The sequence below is a fragment of the Dipodomys merriami genome, unplaced genomic scaffold, assembly GCF_024711535.1.
Source record: "Dipodomys merriami isolate MVZ:Mamm:240054 unplaced genomic scaffold, mDipMer1.0.p SCAF_81, whole genome shotgun sequence".
NCBI lineage: Eukaryota > Metazoa > Chordata > Mammalia > Rodentia > Heteromyidae > Dipodomys > Dipodomys merriami.
Window position 1 is genome coordinate 4,132,689 of NW_027206413.1, and position 15,877 is coordinate 4,148,565.

Sequence of the window (15,877 nt, forward strand, 5' to 3'; positions counted from 1 at the left end):
ACAAGCCTGAGAAACTCCACGTGTAATTAACCAGCCAAAAGCTGTGCTGGCAGTGTGGCTCAGGTAGTAGAGCACCATCGAGCAAGCCAAAGCAAGTACAAGGACTGAAATTCAAGCCCTGGAACTGTCACAAAAAGGGGTGGAGAGATGGGGGTTGGGTGTATTGGCTTCTCCAAATTTGTGACTCCCGATTATTGTAACTTAGTCAGGGGATAAGAATTCCATGAATTGGGCTGGGAAGGTGGCTCAGTGGTAGAGCGCTTGCCTTGCATGCCTGAGGCCCTGGGTTTGATTCCTCAGCACCACATAAGAAAAAAAGCTGGAAGTGGCACTGTGGCTCAAGTGGTAGAGCGCTAGCCTTGAGCTGAAGATCTGAGGGACAGTGCCCAGGTCCAGAGTTCAGGCCCCACGACCGGACCCCCCCCCAAAAAAAAAATAAAAGAATTCCATGAATCAAGCCGGGTGCGGGTGCTCACACCTGTAATCCTAACTACTCAAGAGGCTGAGATCTGAGGTTCATGGTTCAAAGCCAGCCCGGGCAGGAAAGTCCGAGAGTCTCATCTCCAATTAACCACCAGAAAAACGGAAGTGGCGCTGTGGCTCAAGTGGTAGAGCAATCTTCTTGAGCTGAAGAGGTGAGGGACAGCGCGCAGGCCTAGAGTTCAAGCGCCACAACCTACAAAAAAGAAGATTCCATGAATGAATTTTGAAATGCATTTGTTTTATCCCACATAGAACATTTCTTTCTGACACTGTTTCATCCAGTTCTGCATTAATGCCAGCAGCTATTTCCCACTCCTCCGGCATCTCAACAACACTTGAAAGCCTTGGAGCAAGCTATGTTATATCACACCTAGAATTTACTCTGGGCCAATGTCTTCAATCTGCAAGATGAATTACAGAATTAAGTGAAAGGCATAAATGTCCTTTATGGCACCAACATTTTCCATTACAAATACTGTTTTTACTCTTTTTTAATTTGGAAGGGGGAAAAGTGCCCTGAAGGGTCTTTGAATTGCCAAACCTTCTAGATCAAAGATTTCTTCAGCTGTCTGAATTATAAGAATATTGGAAAACAAAAACAAAAACCCTTTTCCTGCTATAAAATCCTTGCCATGTTTTGGTCTTTATGTAACTCAAAACGGCTGAACTGAGAAACGAGGTTCAAATTTTGTTCAAAATCTAAAAATTCATCAGAAATGAAGTAAGAGATAATTCCCAAAATGTCATTCTAACTAATCTGACCCATGGATAATTTTCACTGAATTCTTAGTTGATGATACAGAAAATGGCTGAATAGCACTTGAAAGAGAATAAAACAGACTGTGGCTGAGGACAACAACACGTTTAAAATCGTTTATAACAAGTGATCCTAGACTAAATGGTAATAATTCGGGCTTGGCCATGGTGTCCAGTTAATATTTTCCTGATTCCATTCCCACTCCCAGGACTCTTGTGTCCGCTGACAAAATAACCGAAGTGTATTCCAAAAGCTTTCGCTGAACATGCTGGCCAATAAAATGATCAGTTCTCTCTTACTTCCCCAGCCATCGAGTTGGCTGATGTTTTCATCTGATGCCTTCATGGAGAACACATCAGAGGAGAAATAAACTCATTCCTCCCCTCCCTTTGGGGCATGTGTGTGTACTGAACTCAGGGCCTGAGTATGTCTTCTGAGCCGTTTGGCTCAAGGCTGGTGCTCTACCACTTGAGCCACAACTTCACTTCTGGCTTTTTGGGGATAAGCGTTTCACAGGCTTTTCTGTCATAGCTGGCTTCCAAAGTGATCCTCAGACCTGAGTAGTTAGGATTACGGGCTGAGCCCCTGACACCCAACAGGCTAAGAACTCTGCCAGTGTCATTTGGCACCACAGATAGATGATGTGATAATCTATTACCTGTGAGTGGTGGTCTCAGAATTTCAGCACTTCCAACACAAACTGCTTTGGCTTTGTCGCTGAACGGGGCACTTGCTAAACCCTTGGTAGCACACTTAGAAGGCTGGGCCGGGAGGGAGGGGTCCCTGGGGGGACTTGCAGTAGCTGCTGTGCCCTCTGACCTCAGAGACTAAAGGCACTTTTGCACATATAAAAGGTCAGTTATTCCTAATTCCATCCTAGATCTTTTTTATTTTATTTTTTGGGGGAGGGGTCTGGTCCTGGGGCCTGAACTCTGGGCCTGGGCGCTGTCCCTCAGCTCTTCAGCTCAAGGCTAGCGCTCTACCACTTGAGCCACAGCGCCACTTCCGGCTTTTTTCTTTTTGCTTATGTGGTGCTGAGGAATTGAACCCAGGGCCTCATGCGTGCAAGGCAAGCGCTCTACCACTGAGCCACCTTCCCAGCTCTAGGTCATTTTTATTTTAAATAAGGTAAGACTGGCTCCAAACTGCCGAGCCACACCTCCAGAGGTTGGTGAAACCCTTTTGAGCAATTACCAGGCAGGTGAGGAAGTTGAAGCTTTTTGGAGGGTGGGAGCTGACAGGAGAGGAGAAGCAAAGGGTGGGGGAGAGGAAGGGCGAACATGCACACGTGTGGAAACAGAGCAAGCGAGAGGAGGAGGGGAAGAGGAAGAGCCATGGGAGGGGTGACTGATCAAGACACCTCCTATACACATGGACACGTGAAGATAAAACCCCTAGGCCAACTGCTTGGTGTTAAGAAAATTCCAAAGGAGCCGGGCACTGGTGGCTCATGCCTGTAATCCTAGCTACTCAGGAGGCTGAGATCTGAGGATCGCGGTTCAAAGCCAGCCCGGGCAAGAAAGACCGTGAGACTCCTATCTCCAATAAACCACCAGAAAACCGGAAGTGGCGCTGTAGCTCAAGTGGTAGAGCGCTCGCCTTGAGCTGAAGAGCTGAGGGACAGTGCCCAGGCCCAGAGTTCAAGCCCCACGACCGACAAAAAAAAAAAAAAAAAAAAGAAAATTCCAAAGGAGAAGATAAAAATAAATTTTCCTTTTACTTAATTGCACCCTAGAGAAAAATTGGAAACCTGCAAAGAAAATAAAGTACAGAAATAAAGAGTAACTCTGTACAATATTTTCACAATAAAAAAAAAAAAAAAGAAAGTACGAAGTCCCACCCATCAGGAAGAATGACAGCGCATCATTTGCAGGGAAATGGATGGACTGGTAAAAATTTATGAGAGACAAAAGATGCATGATTTTTCTCATGTGTGAAAGTTAGATTTGTGATAAATATATGTGTAAGCATAAGCAGAATCGTTTGAATATATACACAAACGTATGAACTAGAATATGGTCCATGCAGGGGAGGATTCCAATAGTATAACTCCTCTGAACAAGTAGCATACAGTCTAACAAAATGACTACCAGGACTCTGGGACCTGGGAGTCCAAGGGGAAGTAAGATCAAATGAGGGCGGACAGGGGAGAGAGGAAGGGTGGTAATATTCAACGAACATATGTGAAAATGGAAGCAGGGAAACTGAGGGATGGGGTGGGGTTGGGAGGGATGGGTGACGTTGATCTGGATACACTGTGCTCACAAACCAAGGCCTTAAATTGGAAAAATGTGTTTTAAATGTAAAAAAAAATCCCACCCCTTGCATTTACTTTGTGTGAGTCTGACCTTGTTCTGCTACATGCAGAACTTCTGCCCTTTTCCTTAAACATAACCCTATCTGCATCCGTATCTGCCATACCAGTCTTCAGAGATGTAGGCTTCATAACCATTTGGGGTTCAAGTTTCTGTTAGCAATTCCTTATCCTTGTCTCTATCAGAAAATGTTTTCAGTATCGCTGTATTAGACAAAGACCTTAGGTTGCAAGTCAAGGGAAATCAGTTCACCCTGGCCTAAGCAAAACCAGAGATGATTGGCTTGTGTCATGGAAAGCTGGGTGTGAATCAACTATCTCTTGGAGCGGCTCCCTTCTGGGTGAGTTCATTCTTAGTCCTCTGGTAGAAAGAGGGCTGACTTTCCTAATAATCCTATAGGAAGTCCCACGACTGAGCATCATTCACTTCACTGGGGTCAACTATTCAGGCCTAAGCCATCACCAAGGCCCAGGCCCAGGGATGCTCTGTTGGCCCTTCCCCCACTCCAGGCTCTGCGCACAGGCCTCTCTGCTGCTTCTGGAACCCAGCTCTGTACTTGTCCCTCCACCCACTTTCTCTTCTTCCAGTGTCCCCATCGCTAGTGGCTCCCTTTCTCCATCAGTCCCCACACAGGCTGGCCTCGACCACCTTCCCTCTACCCCTCTCCCATTTTACCTCCCAGCTGATTTCCTGCCGCGTATCCACGTAGCGTGTTTCTGAATTTCTTGTCATGTTCATGGAGCTGTGAGGGCGGACGTTGTCAGAGCCCTGACCTGTACTGAGTAAATGCGCGTCATGGGACTTACCGACTCCAGCAGTCCAGGTGTATATCCGTCTATTGTGGTTTGGATCTAAGGTGCCCCCTGCTCACCCCCCAAAAGGCTAGATGCTGGTGGCTCAGACCTGTCATCCTAGCTACTCAGGAGGCTGAGATCTGAGGATCATGGTTCAAAGCCAGCTCAGGCAGGAAAGTCTGTGAGATTTGTTTCCAATGAACCACCAAAAAGCTTTCTGCCCTGCAATCCCTCATCCCTGCCTGGCTTGCCCTGGTGACCCTGCCTGCCCTCCTCCCAGCCTTTGCGTGGACAGATCCCTCAAAGCCGCGCTCCTAGCTGGCCTCACGGGGCATTCCTCACCGCCTCCCCAGGGAGAGGTGCTCTTCATGGCTCTCACCACCCCTTTCATTCATGTCTCCCCTGCAAGGACCTCCGCTGCCAGGGCTCTGTGTTCACTGCTGTATCCTCAAAGCTCCAACTGGCCCCTGGCATCCACAAGACCCACAATAAACGTGTGTGGAGCTGTCACCTTTGTACGACTACTTAATAATAAACATCTAAACATAAAACAGCAAGGGCCGCCATACTGTCCTACAAGAGTGCTAGTGATCCACATACTCTGTCCCCAACAGCAGTGGGAGGCAGGGCCATTTCCATCTGCTGTTGAGATATTTCCTTAGCTGGGTTCTTTTGGTTTCTGTTGGGTGTATGATAAGAGGTACGGGCTGTTTCCTTCCCATCTGGACAGACTAGGCTTATTATTGTAAAGCTCGGATTCTCATCCGGGAGGGCATTACTGTCCTATCTGGCTTAAAAACAACCTGAATCATAATTGTAACCATGCAAGGGACTAACAGATTCCTTCTTCCTTCCCACTGCAGCTAGACTCGAGGGAACTTTCTAATACGGTTACTGTTACTGTGAGTGAAACAGTGAATCATCCGCATATGTATTTGGGATGTGATGGACATAATTTCTATGACTTTCCATTCCAAATTACCTAATTGTGTATTTTGATTCATAAAACTCTTTGTAATGTGTTCATCATTACCACTAGAGTGAATACATTTTATACATCTATTACACATAAAAGCTATTTTTAAAGTGCTGGGGCTAGTGCTTGAACTCAGGACCTGGGCACTGTCCCTTACCTTTTTCTCCTTTTTCTCTTAAGGCTGGCACTCTAACACTTGAAACATACCTCCAGTTCCAGCTTTTTGCTGGTTAATTTGATGTAAAAGTCTCAGATCTGTCTGCCCTGGCTAGCTTCAAACCAGGATCTCAGATCTCCTGAGTAGCTAGGATTACAGGTGTATATTTACTTTTGTGTATTTACTTTTAAAGTGTATTTGTATATTTACTTGTATATTTACTTTTCTGTACTTACTTTTGAAGAACTTTAAATTTTAAAGGAACTCTTACCAAAAAAGTGAATTTATATCAAAAGTATTTAATATGGAGAACATAAAGCACCTTGGATCACTCAAAACTCCTTATGATGTGCACCAGTTTGTACCAATCCAACTTCCATCTGCCCAGCAAAAAATGATTTAATTCACTATAATAAACTTCAGGCCTTCATCTTTTCAAACAAATCTTCAGCACCACCCAACATGGAGCTACCAATGAGTTTAGGAGAAACTAAATAAATGATTGTGTTCTTTAAAGAGCCAATACAGTCTTTCTAATGTAAACTAGCACCATTAGAGGAAGAGATTTTTTTTTTTCAATTCAAAAGACCCTGAACAGGTGATTTATCAAGTCATAGAGAGCAAACATTGAGTGGGTTCTGTGCTGTTGTCTGTGCTGGAACTGCAGCTGGAACTCAGGGCCTGGTGCTGTCTCAGCTTTACTCAAGACTGCCACTCCACCGTGAGCGGCGGATCAGGCTTTTTTTTTTTCTGATTAATCAGGAGTCTCGTGGGTTTTCCTGGCCCAGATGGCTTCAAATTGCACTCTTCCTATCTTAGCTTCCTGAGTAGCTAGGATTATAGGCACTAGCACCGGCACCCAATTGAGCGATGAGTTTTAAAATTTTTTTCCTGTGATAAAGAGTGGCAAGTTAAAAGAGCATAATAAAGCAAAGCAAAACTTTCAGAAACTGGAGAATCGACAGCCACAGGCCAGCAGGCACACACATATTTCACGTGCACGCTCAGACACACTCACACCTGTGTACACACACACCCCGGCGAGAGTGTTTTCTTTTCTCCTGGTCATCACCAGTCGGCAACCTCCACCACAAAGGGCGTCTTCACATCTATCTTGCCGCTGCTGACAATCGAGCAGGTGATGAGTGGACGGTCATGCCCGTCAGTTGCTTGAAGTTCTATGGAGTGTACCACCGTCTGGGGAGGCAAGTGCAGACATGGAACTCAGTTTTGACTGACAGCTATGGGAGTCCCAAGATGTGACCAACTCAGCTCTGTGGGAAATAAGTTTAGCATTACAAACATTATGCAAGTATTTGGGACAAGTGGCCCACTCCTGTAATCCTAGCTACTAAGGAGGCTGAGATCTGGAGGTTTATGGTTTGAAGCCAGCCCAGGAAGATGAGTCTGAGAGATTCCATCTCCAGTTAACTAGCAAAAGCTGTGCAGGAGGCGTGGCTCAGGTGGTAGAGTGTCATGAGCAAGAAAAGCCAGAGTTTAGTAAGGTTATTGAGATGAATTCCAAGAAATGGAAACAAGTTTTTTTTCTTTGTTGATGTTTTTGTTTTCTGTCTTGTTTGTTCACTTACCTGTCTTTGGGAAGATAAGGGAGGGACAAAGGATGAACAAACACAACAGTGGTACTCACTAGACACTATGATGAAAATTAACTATAGAACTTGTGGATGTATGGGAGGGAAAAAACAGGAGCAAGGGAAGGAGTGACATCATCCAACAAGAAATACATCCTGCACCTGACTTATGTAATATCACCCCTCTGTACATCACCTTTATAATAACAATAAAAAAGAGAGAGTAGCCAGCCACTGATTGCTCACACCTGTTATCCTAGCTACTGAGGAGGCTGAGATCTGAGGATCGTGATACAAAGCCAGCCCAGGCAGGAAAGGCCGTGAGACTCTTATCTCCAATAAACCACCTGAAAACCGGAAGTGGTGCTGTGGCTCAAATGGTAGAGTGCTCCCCTTGTGCTGAAGGGCCAGAGTTCAAGCCCCGTGACTGACAAGACAGAGAGAGAGAGAGAGAGAGAGAGAGAGAGATTAAAAAAATAAAGAGTTTAGCAAGGCCCTGCATTTAAGCCCTGATACTAGGAAAAAGAAAACGAAAAAAATTAAATCAAGCTAAGTGTGAAAACTTAATATGGAGGTAGAGAAATGGGGGATGGGAAAATGTGTGCTATACATTTACAAGCATATATGTGCAATACATGTATGGCAATAATATAGACATAGATCACAATAAAATTTACTATTTTGTTCATCAGATAATATATTGGTATTATTTTCTCATTTCCTCTTTAGGAAGTACTTGATGGTCTAATAATGTTAGGTTCTTTCTAAGCACCTGGCTCTGACAGAAGGCATTTCTACTTACCTGCTACCACCAAACTAAGAGTTAGTGTGGAGTCTAAGCGACCCTTCTGTTCTGGTACTAGTTTGGACATAACAAAATGAACCCGAAGAAGCTAGATGTCCTAGCTAGGGTCCTAGCTCTGGGTTTGCCCATTTCCAAAGTGATCAGAGCCATCGATCTCAGTGTTGAGTCGGGCACTGTACAAGCCAGTCTCAGTTCTCTGCCTTGGCTGGCTTCACAGGCCCCCAGACCACCGGTGCTTCACACTAATGGACAAAGGACATCAGGGACCAGGAAAGATGCTCTGCCCGGGCGTAGTGGCTCACATGTGTAGTCCAAGCTATTTGGGAGGTTGAGATGGGGAAGATGGCAGTTTCAGGCCAGCCCGAGCGAAAAAGCTGAGTGTGCTGGTGCGTTTATCACTTCAGCTACTCGGGGAAAAGGCTGGGACACTACTTAAAGAAAATTACAGCCAAAAGGGCGATGGGCACAGATAAAGCGGTGGAATACCATCCTGGCAGCCGCAAAGCCCCGAGTTCCAACCACGGTTACTTCCAGTTAAAAAACTTAAGAGAGAGAGGAATACTTTAGATAAGTTTTCTGAACAGTGAGTACACAGCTCATCTCTGGGATGGTGACTGAGTGGAATCAAGGCAACAGGTGGAAGGTGTGAGGAGGAAGTTTGGGATCTTCAGGAGTACAAAGCCCGGCTGCACGCACATGGGGAAGGTCGGGGGTTATGGGCGGTGTGGGTCATGCCCGGCACTTGGCTGTGAGCTTAGGCGATGGGGAACTACCCTGGAAGGCTGCAGGAGAAATGTAGATGGAGAAGAAAACAGTGTTTTTATTATTCATGTCATTTGGGGAATTGTCGAAACCATTCTTCTCAAGGGTGACAGTGGCTCATTTTTTATAATCCTTCCTCCTATCGGAAGATGCCGACCTCTGACGATATACTTTGAGACTGACATGAGTCCCTGCAAGCCCTCACACACACCAAGTGTTGAAAGAGAGAGAGCGGGAGTTACCATGCCATCGAGGACCTTCCCGAACACCACGTGCTTGCCGTCCAGCCAGGTGGGCTTGGTCAGGGTGATGAAGAACTGCGAGCCGTTGGTGTCGGGCCCGGCGTTGGCCATGCTGACCCACCCGATCCCATAATGTTTCAGCTTGAAGTTCTCATCGGGAAACGTCTCACCATAAATGCTCATGCCTGGTAGGACAGAAGAGGAAGGGAGGCAGCAGGAGTCAAACCAAAACTCTTCAAAGAACCCCACGGAGACAGGAGTGGGAAAAGATGGCCAAACCTAAGAAGACGCAAGACGGGGACAGGCGAACTTCTTAAAGAAACCAGACACTGACTTGAAACAAACCACAGACAAAGCCTTCCGTAGAGCACAAGATGGCGTGCCCCCAAAGGCCAAGGGAAACCCAATAGTCTCTCTCTGGCAGGAGGGGGGACGGAAGGGCAGGATGGGATCCCAAAGCCAGGTGCAGTGGGGTGGGCAGCCTGGGTCCAGGTCGCGTGTTCCCCAAAGCCAGGTGCAGTGGGGTGGGCAGCCTGGGTCCAGGTCGCGTGTTCCGGGCCACTCCCGCCTTTGCACCCACCCCAGCATGGAGCTTATTCTTGCAGCGACCCAAGGGGGCAGGCTGCTCTGTCCCAGGCTGCACTGGGAAAGTCACACAACTTGAAAAAAAAACAGAGCAAGATTTTCACTTAGAACCCATAGTGCGCCATGCCTCAGCCCCAACACCACAGCAGCTGGCCGCAGTCAGGCCCAGGACTTGAGAGTTCCAGGACAAAGAGGGTGACCGCAGTGACGTGCAACCAAGGACCAACTACGAAGAGGAAAAGCTCAGCAAAGCAGAGGCCGCAGCAGGAGCCATGGCTCTCAGTGTCTCTCCAGGCTCCCTCCGGTGGGTCACACCTGTGATCCCAACCACTCCAAAGGCTGAGATCTGATCATCACAGGCCGAAGCCGGCCCAAGCAGAACAGCCTGGGAGATTCCAGCTCCAGTTAACTGGCAACGCTAGACTGAGGTGTGGCTCAAGTGGTAGAGCACTAGCTGAGCAGACAAGTTTAGTGAAGTGAGAGGCCCCGAGTTCAAGTTCTAGTCCAATAAACAACCACAACAAAAAGCAATAACATTAACAACAACAAAAGGCTAATAATGACAGGAAATGTGTGTGTGTGTGTGTGTGTGTGTGTGTGTGCGCGCGCGCGTGTGTGTGTTGTGTGCCGGTCCTGGGGCTTGAATTTAGGGTCTGAGCACTGTGTCTGAGCTTTTGTGCTCAAGGCTAGCACTCTACCTCTTTGAAACACAGCTCGACTTCCAGCTTTTTGGTAGTTAATCAGAGATGAGTCTCCTGGACTTTCCTGCCCTGGCTGGCTTTGAACCGTAATCCTCAGATCTTAGCCTCCTAGGTAGCTAGGATTACAGGTGTGAGCCTCTGGCACCCTGCAATAACAGGAAACTTCTGAATGAAGGGACGAAAGTGCTATGCTCCTGTGCAATGCCCCTCCTCCGCCCACCCCCCTCATCCACACTGGCGCCCCCTCAAGCGCGCATGGCCTGGTGCTTTAGCTCCACCCTCTGTGGCCACCCATTTGTCTACACCGCTACCAACTGGTAGTACTGCATTTGTAATAACTGCAAATGTTCTGCCAAATGAACGCACGTCCACTGTGGAAGACAGTGAGCGCTGACCACTTCCTGGAACCACAAGAGAACCACAGAGTGTGTGCTAGCGGAGGCTCCCACCCCATCCTTTCCAGAGGCAGAGTTGAGTCTGGGGCCTTGTTCCTTGACGCACCGGGTTACTATGCTGCCTTCATCTCAGGGCCTAACTTAGCAAAGCAAGGGGGAAAGGAGAAAGGAGCAGACAACAGGCAACATTACCACCGGTGCCGTCTCCAGCGGTGAAGTCACCTCCTTGAATCATGAAGTCTTTGATGACGCGATGGAAGGTACTTCCTTTGTATCCGTACCCTTTCTAAAGAGATGACTTCAATTAAATATGCAAGTAGAAATAACCCCCACCCTGAGAGGCCCTTGTGCTCCCCTGGACTGATTAACAATGAGATACCAAAATCACTATGGAACTCCATTAGGCTGAGAAAAATTTATCATCAGCTGACAAAAAAACATGGCAAGGCACCAATGGCTCACGCCTGTGATCCTAGCTACTCAGGAGGCTGAGATCTGAGGATCACAGTTCAAAGCCACCCACGGCAGAATAGTCCATGAGACTCTTATCTCCAATTAACCATCAGGAAACCAGCAGTGGAGCTGTGAGTCAAATGTGATAGAGAACTCGCCTTGAGCAGAAAAGCTCAGGGATGGTGCCCAGGCCCTGAGTGCAAGCCACAGCTGGCAAAAGAAAACAAAAGCAACAAAAATGGGGTTGAAGGTGTGGTTAAAGTGGTAGAATACCAGCCTACCAAGCTCAAGACCTTGAATTCAAGTCCCAGTACTACCGAAAGGAAAAAGGACAGAGAAAGAAGATGAAATGAATGCTATGCCCAATTAAAGGAAATAAAACAGGCAGACCTCTCCTGTTGCCAAAGCGACAAAATTTTCCACTGTCTTGGGCACAACTTTTCCAAAGAGGCCAATCACAATTCTGCCCACATCTTTGTCTCCAATCCTCACATCAAAGAAGACCTGTGGGTAAGTGAAATACAAAAAATGAAAGGATTTTACAATATGGCAAATTTCAAGCTAAGTCAACATTACAAATACTTTACAATGGAGTTATAAAGAGACCTGATATCAGATAAACTTCCTGCCCTAAATACATTATGTGAGAAATTCACTCAACACGTACTTACTGGAAACTGCTTTGGGTACTGGAGGTACCCAAGTGCAAGTATTGCACTTGATACTGAGTTTAAACGTTGATTCAGTACTCTCAAATTCAGTCAACAAAGTCTTCAAGAACCCAGCTGCTCCCTTGCACCTGAGGCCAACTCTACCGGTGTCCTGACTTCATTGGTGAGGAAAGTAGTAGAAAACATGCTTGTGTGTGCGTGTGTGTGTGTACATGTACTTGAATATGTGTTTGCACAAGTGCATATGCACGTCCATATGCACCTAGAGAAGGCCCCGGGTCCTGGCCTCACCCCGAGAGCAGCAAACCCACTCAGATCCTAAGCTGAACTTAGAACTGGATTCCGCCCCCAGGTCCCACAGTCACCCACGTGACTTTGTACTTTCTCTGTCCCATGTTAGAACAAAAGAAAGGAAACACATCCAGAAGGGAACACGAGTCATTTTCTTTGCAGATTAAACCTTCAAAGTTCTCTTGGACTTTTTTTTTTAAACTGGTTCATCTGCAACAAAATTATACACATTTATGCTTCACAAATCACTGTCGGAAGACAATTCTGAGACAGAGGCTTGAAAAGGCCGTGGAGTCAAAGGGCATTCTATTAGCAAGTTTAGATTATAGGAACCAATTTACTGTTTGAATGGGTAAAAAAAGACATTCACGAGATGGCTTTAAAAAATATAAGAAGGGTTGTCAAAGGAAAAAGATGTCTTGCAGTTTAGAAAAATCAGTAAGTAAAGACTGTCAAGCTGAAGTTCAAGACAAGAGCTTCTGCCAATACGTCAGCAGGCCTGTCATGTGTGATGGGGTATTCAGCGCTGTGTGGCATTTACAGTTTCTACATGTCAGGGCGGCACTAGCTTTATTATTATTTATGTAAGAGAGCTTTCCAGAAAGCATTAAGACCCTCCCTCCTGGTTAGGCAGTTCAGAAAAGGAAAGAACTCTGTGTGGCCCAAGGGCAGGAAGTGCCCATCATGGAAGACTGAGACTGATCCTCGAAATAGAGAAGCTTGCCAGACCGGGTCAATGCCAGACTGCTTCAACACAACATAGGCCCCAGCATGGCAGCCCCAAGAAGATCCAGCCATGCAATCTGAGAGAAACGGCCAGCCAGCACCAGAAAGGTCTTGCAGAGCTTTAAACTAGAGGAGAAACTTGCACCTGTGAGGAGTTAGAAAGCAAGAAAAAAAAAAAGAAAGAAAGCTGGTCACCCAGCATTGCTGGTCAATCAAAATCCATTTTTTGCACTCAACCTTGCAGTATACTTCCACCCACCCAAAGTGCAATAGCTTTCAACTTTGTGAGTGTGTGTGCACACACACACAGCGTGCACACGTTGTGTATGCTGGTACTAGGACTTGAAGTCAGAGTCTCAGGGCATGGTCCTTAACAATTTTTGTTCAAGGCTGGCACTCTACCACTTGACACAGCTCCATCTTATTTAGTTGTTCTAAAAAGCAAAGGGATAAATTGAACAGAGTAAGTGGACATGTGTACAAGACGGGCCTATACCATGAGCTTTCAGACCTTGACAAATTGGATGGATAAACAGATTAGAGAAATGACATTTCAGAGAGTTTGGCACACATCCCTCAGGGACAGTGCCCTCCGCCTGGGAACAGGCTGGCCAGGCCTCTGCCTCCCGGCCCTGGCTCCCCACCCCAGAACCCCTAGAAAGTGTTAAAAGGTAGGTTGAGGGGGCACACCTCAAGCTTTGCCAACAGGCCCTGCTGCTGCTGGCTGCTTCACAGGCTTCTTGGATGGAATGTCTCAACACTACTAAGGTCAGTCGTCATTCATCTTAGAGGTACATGGGAGGCCATGCATCCTGATTTTCTCTCTCTCAGCAATCCTACCTCCTTCCCCTCACCATCTCTGCTCTAAACCACCTGTTAATTGGACCTCCAACGTCAATTTCAACGGCCTAAGACAACCGCCCGAATCCAAGTCCACCGGAGCTCGAAGGCCTTCCCGGGACGCTGGGCACTGAATGGCGGCCGTCCTTCCTGGGGCAAACATGAGGCCCCAGGGACGGCTCTACCCGCACCCAGAACGACAGACAGACAGACAGCCAGGGTGGTCAGGGATGGCTCTACCCGCACGACAGACAGACAGACAGACAGACAGGGTGGTCAGGGACGGCTCTACCCGCACCCAGAACGACAGACAGAGAGACAGACAGACAGGGTGGTCAGGGACGGCTCTACCCGCACCCAGAACGAGGTCTCCCGGGGTCGGGGCCGCCCAGCTCAGGGCCGCTGCTGGCCTCGCCCCCCCTCCCCCGGCCCCGGCTCTGGGCACCGCCCGGCCACGCGGTCAAGGCCGTCGCGCCGCCCGGACCTCGCTCGGGCTCCCCGGCGGGTGACAGCTGAGCGCGCGGCGGGAAGGCGACCCGGCAGGGCGCCCTGGGCACGTCCAGGCCCGGCCTGGCGCACACCGGCTCCCGGGGCTCCGTGCGCCCGCGGGGGGCCCGGCCTGCGCGCCCGGGACAGCGGGGCCTCCCCTCTCCCCGTCCCGAGCCTCTGGCCTTCCCGCCCCGCGCCCGCCGGGGACGGGCCGCCCTCCTCCGACACCCCCGCGTCCACACCCGGCAACACAGGCCGGAGGAGGAGGGCGAGAGGCGGGGGCGGGGGTCGGGGCCTCCGTCCGTCCGTCCGTCCCCGTCGCCGCCGCGCGGGAGGGACGTGGCCCGCCCGCTCCTGCCCGGAGCCCGGCCCGCCGCCCGCCGCCCGCCGCCCGCCGCCGCCCGTCACCTTGGCCGTCACCGTGGGGCCTCGCCGGCGCGCGCCCGGAGCCCCGGAAGACGACGCGAGCGCCGCGAGCCCCAGGCCGAGCGCGAGCGACAGCAGCAGACGGGGCCCGGGGCCCATGGCGAGCGCTGCGGCGGGGACGCGGCGGGGACGCGGCGAGGCTCCGGCCGCTGCGCCTGCGCGCTCCGGGACGGCCGGGGAGGGCACCGGAGGTGGGGCGGGCCGGGCGGGACGCGCGCCTCCCCGGCTCCGTGCGGGGCGAGGCCGGCATCCGGAGCTGGGAGGGGCGCGGTGGAGGCCGCGGGGACCCCGAGGGGACGCCGTGGGGACGCCTGGAGTCCCTGTGGAGAGAGACCCCGTGGGGACCGAGTGTGTTGGGAAGATCCGGTAACGGTGGGGAGCCGGCCTAGCCGCTGCTTCAGTGGGAAATCGCCTGGCGAAGAACACCAACAGAACCGAGATGAGAACACCAGCACACAACCGTGATGAGAGCACCAGCACAGAACCGTGAGCACCAACACAGAACCGAGATGAGAGCACCAACACACAACCGTGAACACCAACACAGAACCGTGAGCACCAACACACAGCCGTGAGCACCAGCACACAGCCAAGAGCACCAACACACAGCCAAGAGCACCAACACACAGCCAAGAGCACCAACACACAACCGTGAGCACCAACACAGAACCGTGAACACCAGCACAGAACCGTGAGCACCAACACACAACCGAGATGAGAGTACCAACACACAACCGTGAGCACCAACACAGAACCGTGAGCACCAACACACAACCGAGATGAGAGCACCAACACAGAACCGTGAGCACCAACACACAACCGAGATGAGAGCACCAACACACAACCGTGAGCACCAACACACAACTGTGAGCACCAACACACAACCGTGAGCACCAGCACAGAACCATGATGAGAGCACCAACACACAACCGTGAGCACCAACACAGAACCGTGAACACCAACACAGAACCGAGATGAGAGCACCAACACACAACCGTGAGCACCAACACAGAACCGTGAGCACCAACACACAACTGTGAGCACCAACACACAACCGTGAGCACCAGCACAGAACCATGATGAGAGCACCAACACACAACCGTGAGCACCAACACAGAACCGTGAACACCAACACACAACCGTGAGCACCAACACACAACCGTGAGCACCAACACACAACCGTGATGAGAGCACCAACACACAACCGTGAACACCAACACAGAACCGTGAGCACCAACACACAACCGAGATGAGAGCACCAACACACAACCGTGAGCACCAATACAGAACCGTGAGCACCAACACACAACCATGAGCACCAGCACAGAACCGTGATGAGAGCACCAGCACAGAACCGTGAGCACCAACACACAACTGTGAGCACCAACACACAACCGTGATGAGAGCACCAACACAG

At 49.5% G+C, this 15,877-nt stretch overlaps 1 protein-coding gene across 2 annotated transcripts; it reads right to left on the minus strand.

Moving 5' to 3' along the window:
- Positions 1-430: 430 nt before the first annotated feature.
- Positions 431-14,595, minus strand: LOC138819715 (peptidyl-prolyl cis-trans isomerase C). Of its 2 annotated transcripts, XM_070011256.1 has the most exons (6): positions 14,443-14,595; positions 11,408-11,521; positions 10,757-10,850; positions 8,884-9,068; positions 6,519-6,679; positions 431-676 (listed from the first exon to the last, which is right to left on the minus strand). In XM_070011256.1, exons 1-5 carry the CDS (start codon positions 14,557-14,559, stop codon positions 6,551-6,553), a joined length of 639 nt encoding a protein of 212 aa, XP_069867357.1. In that variant the 5' UTR covers positions 14,560-14,595; the 3' UTR covers positions 431-676; positions 6,519-6,550. The 2 variants fall into 2 exon arrangements, with proteins under 2 accessions (XP_069867357.1, XP_069867356.1); XM_070011255.1 differs by lacking the exon at positions 431-676 and having other exon boundaries at positions 5,772-6,679.
- Positions 14,596-15,877: the final 1,282 nt, after the last annotated feature.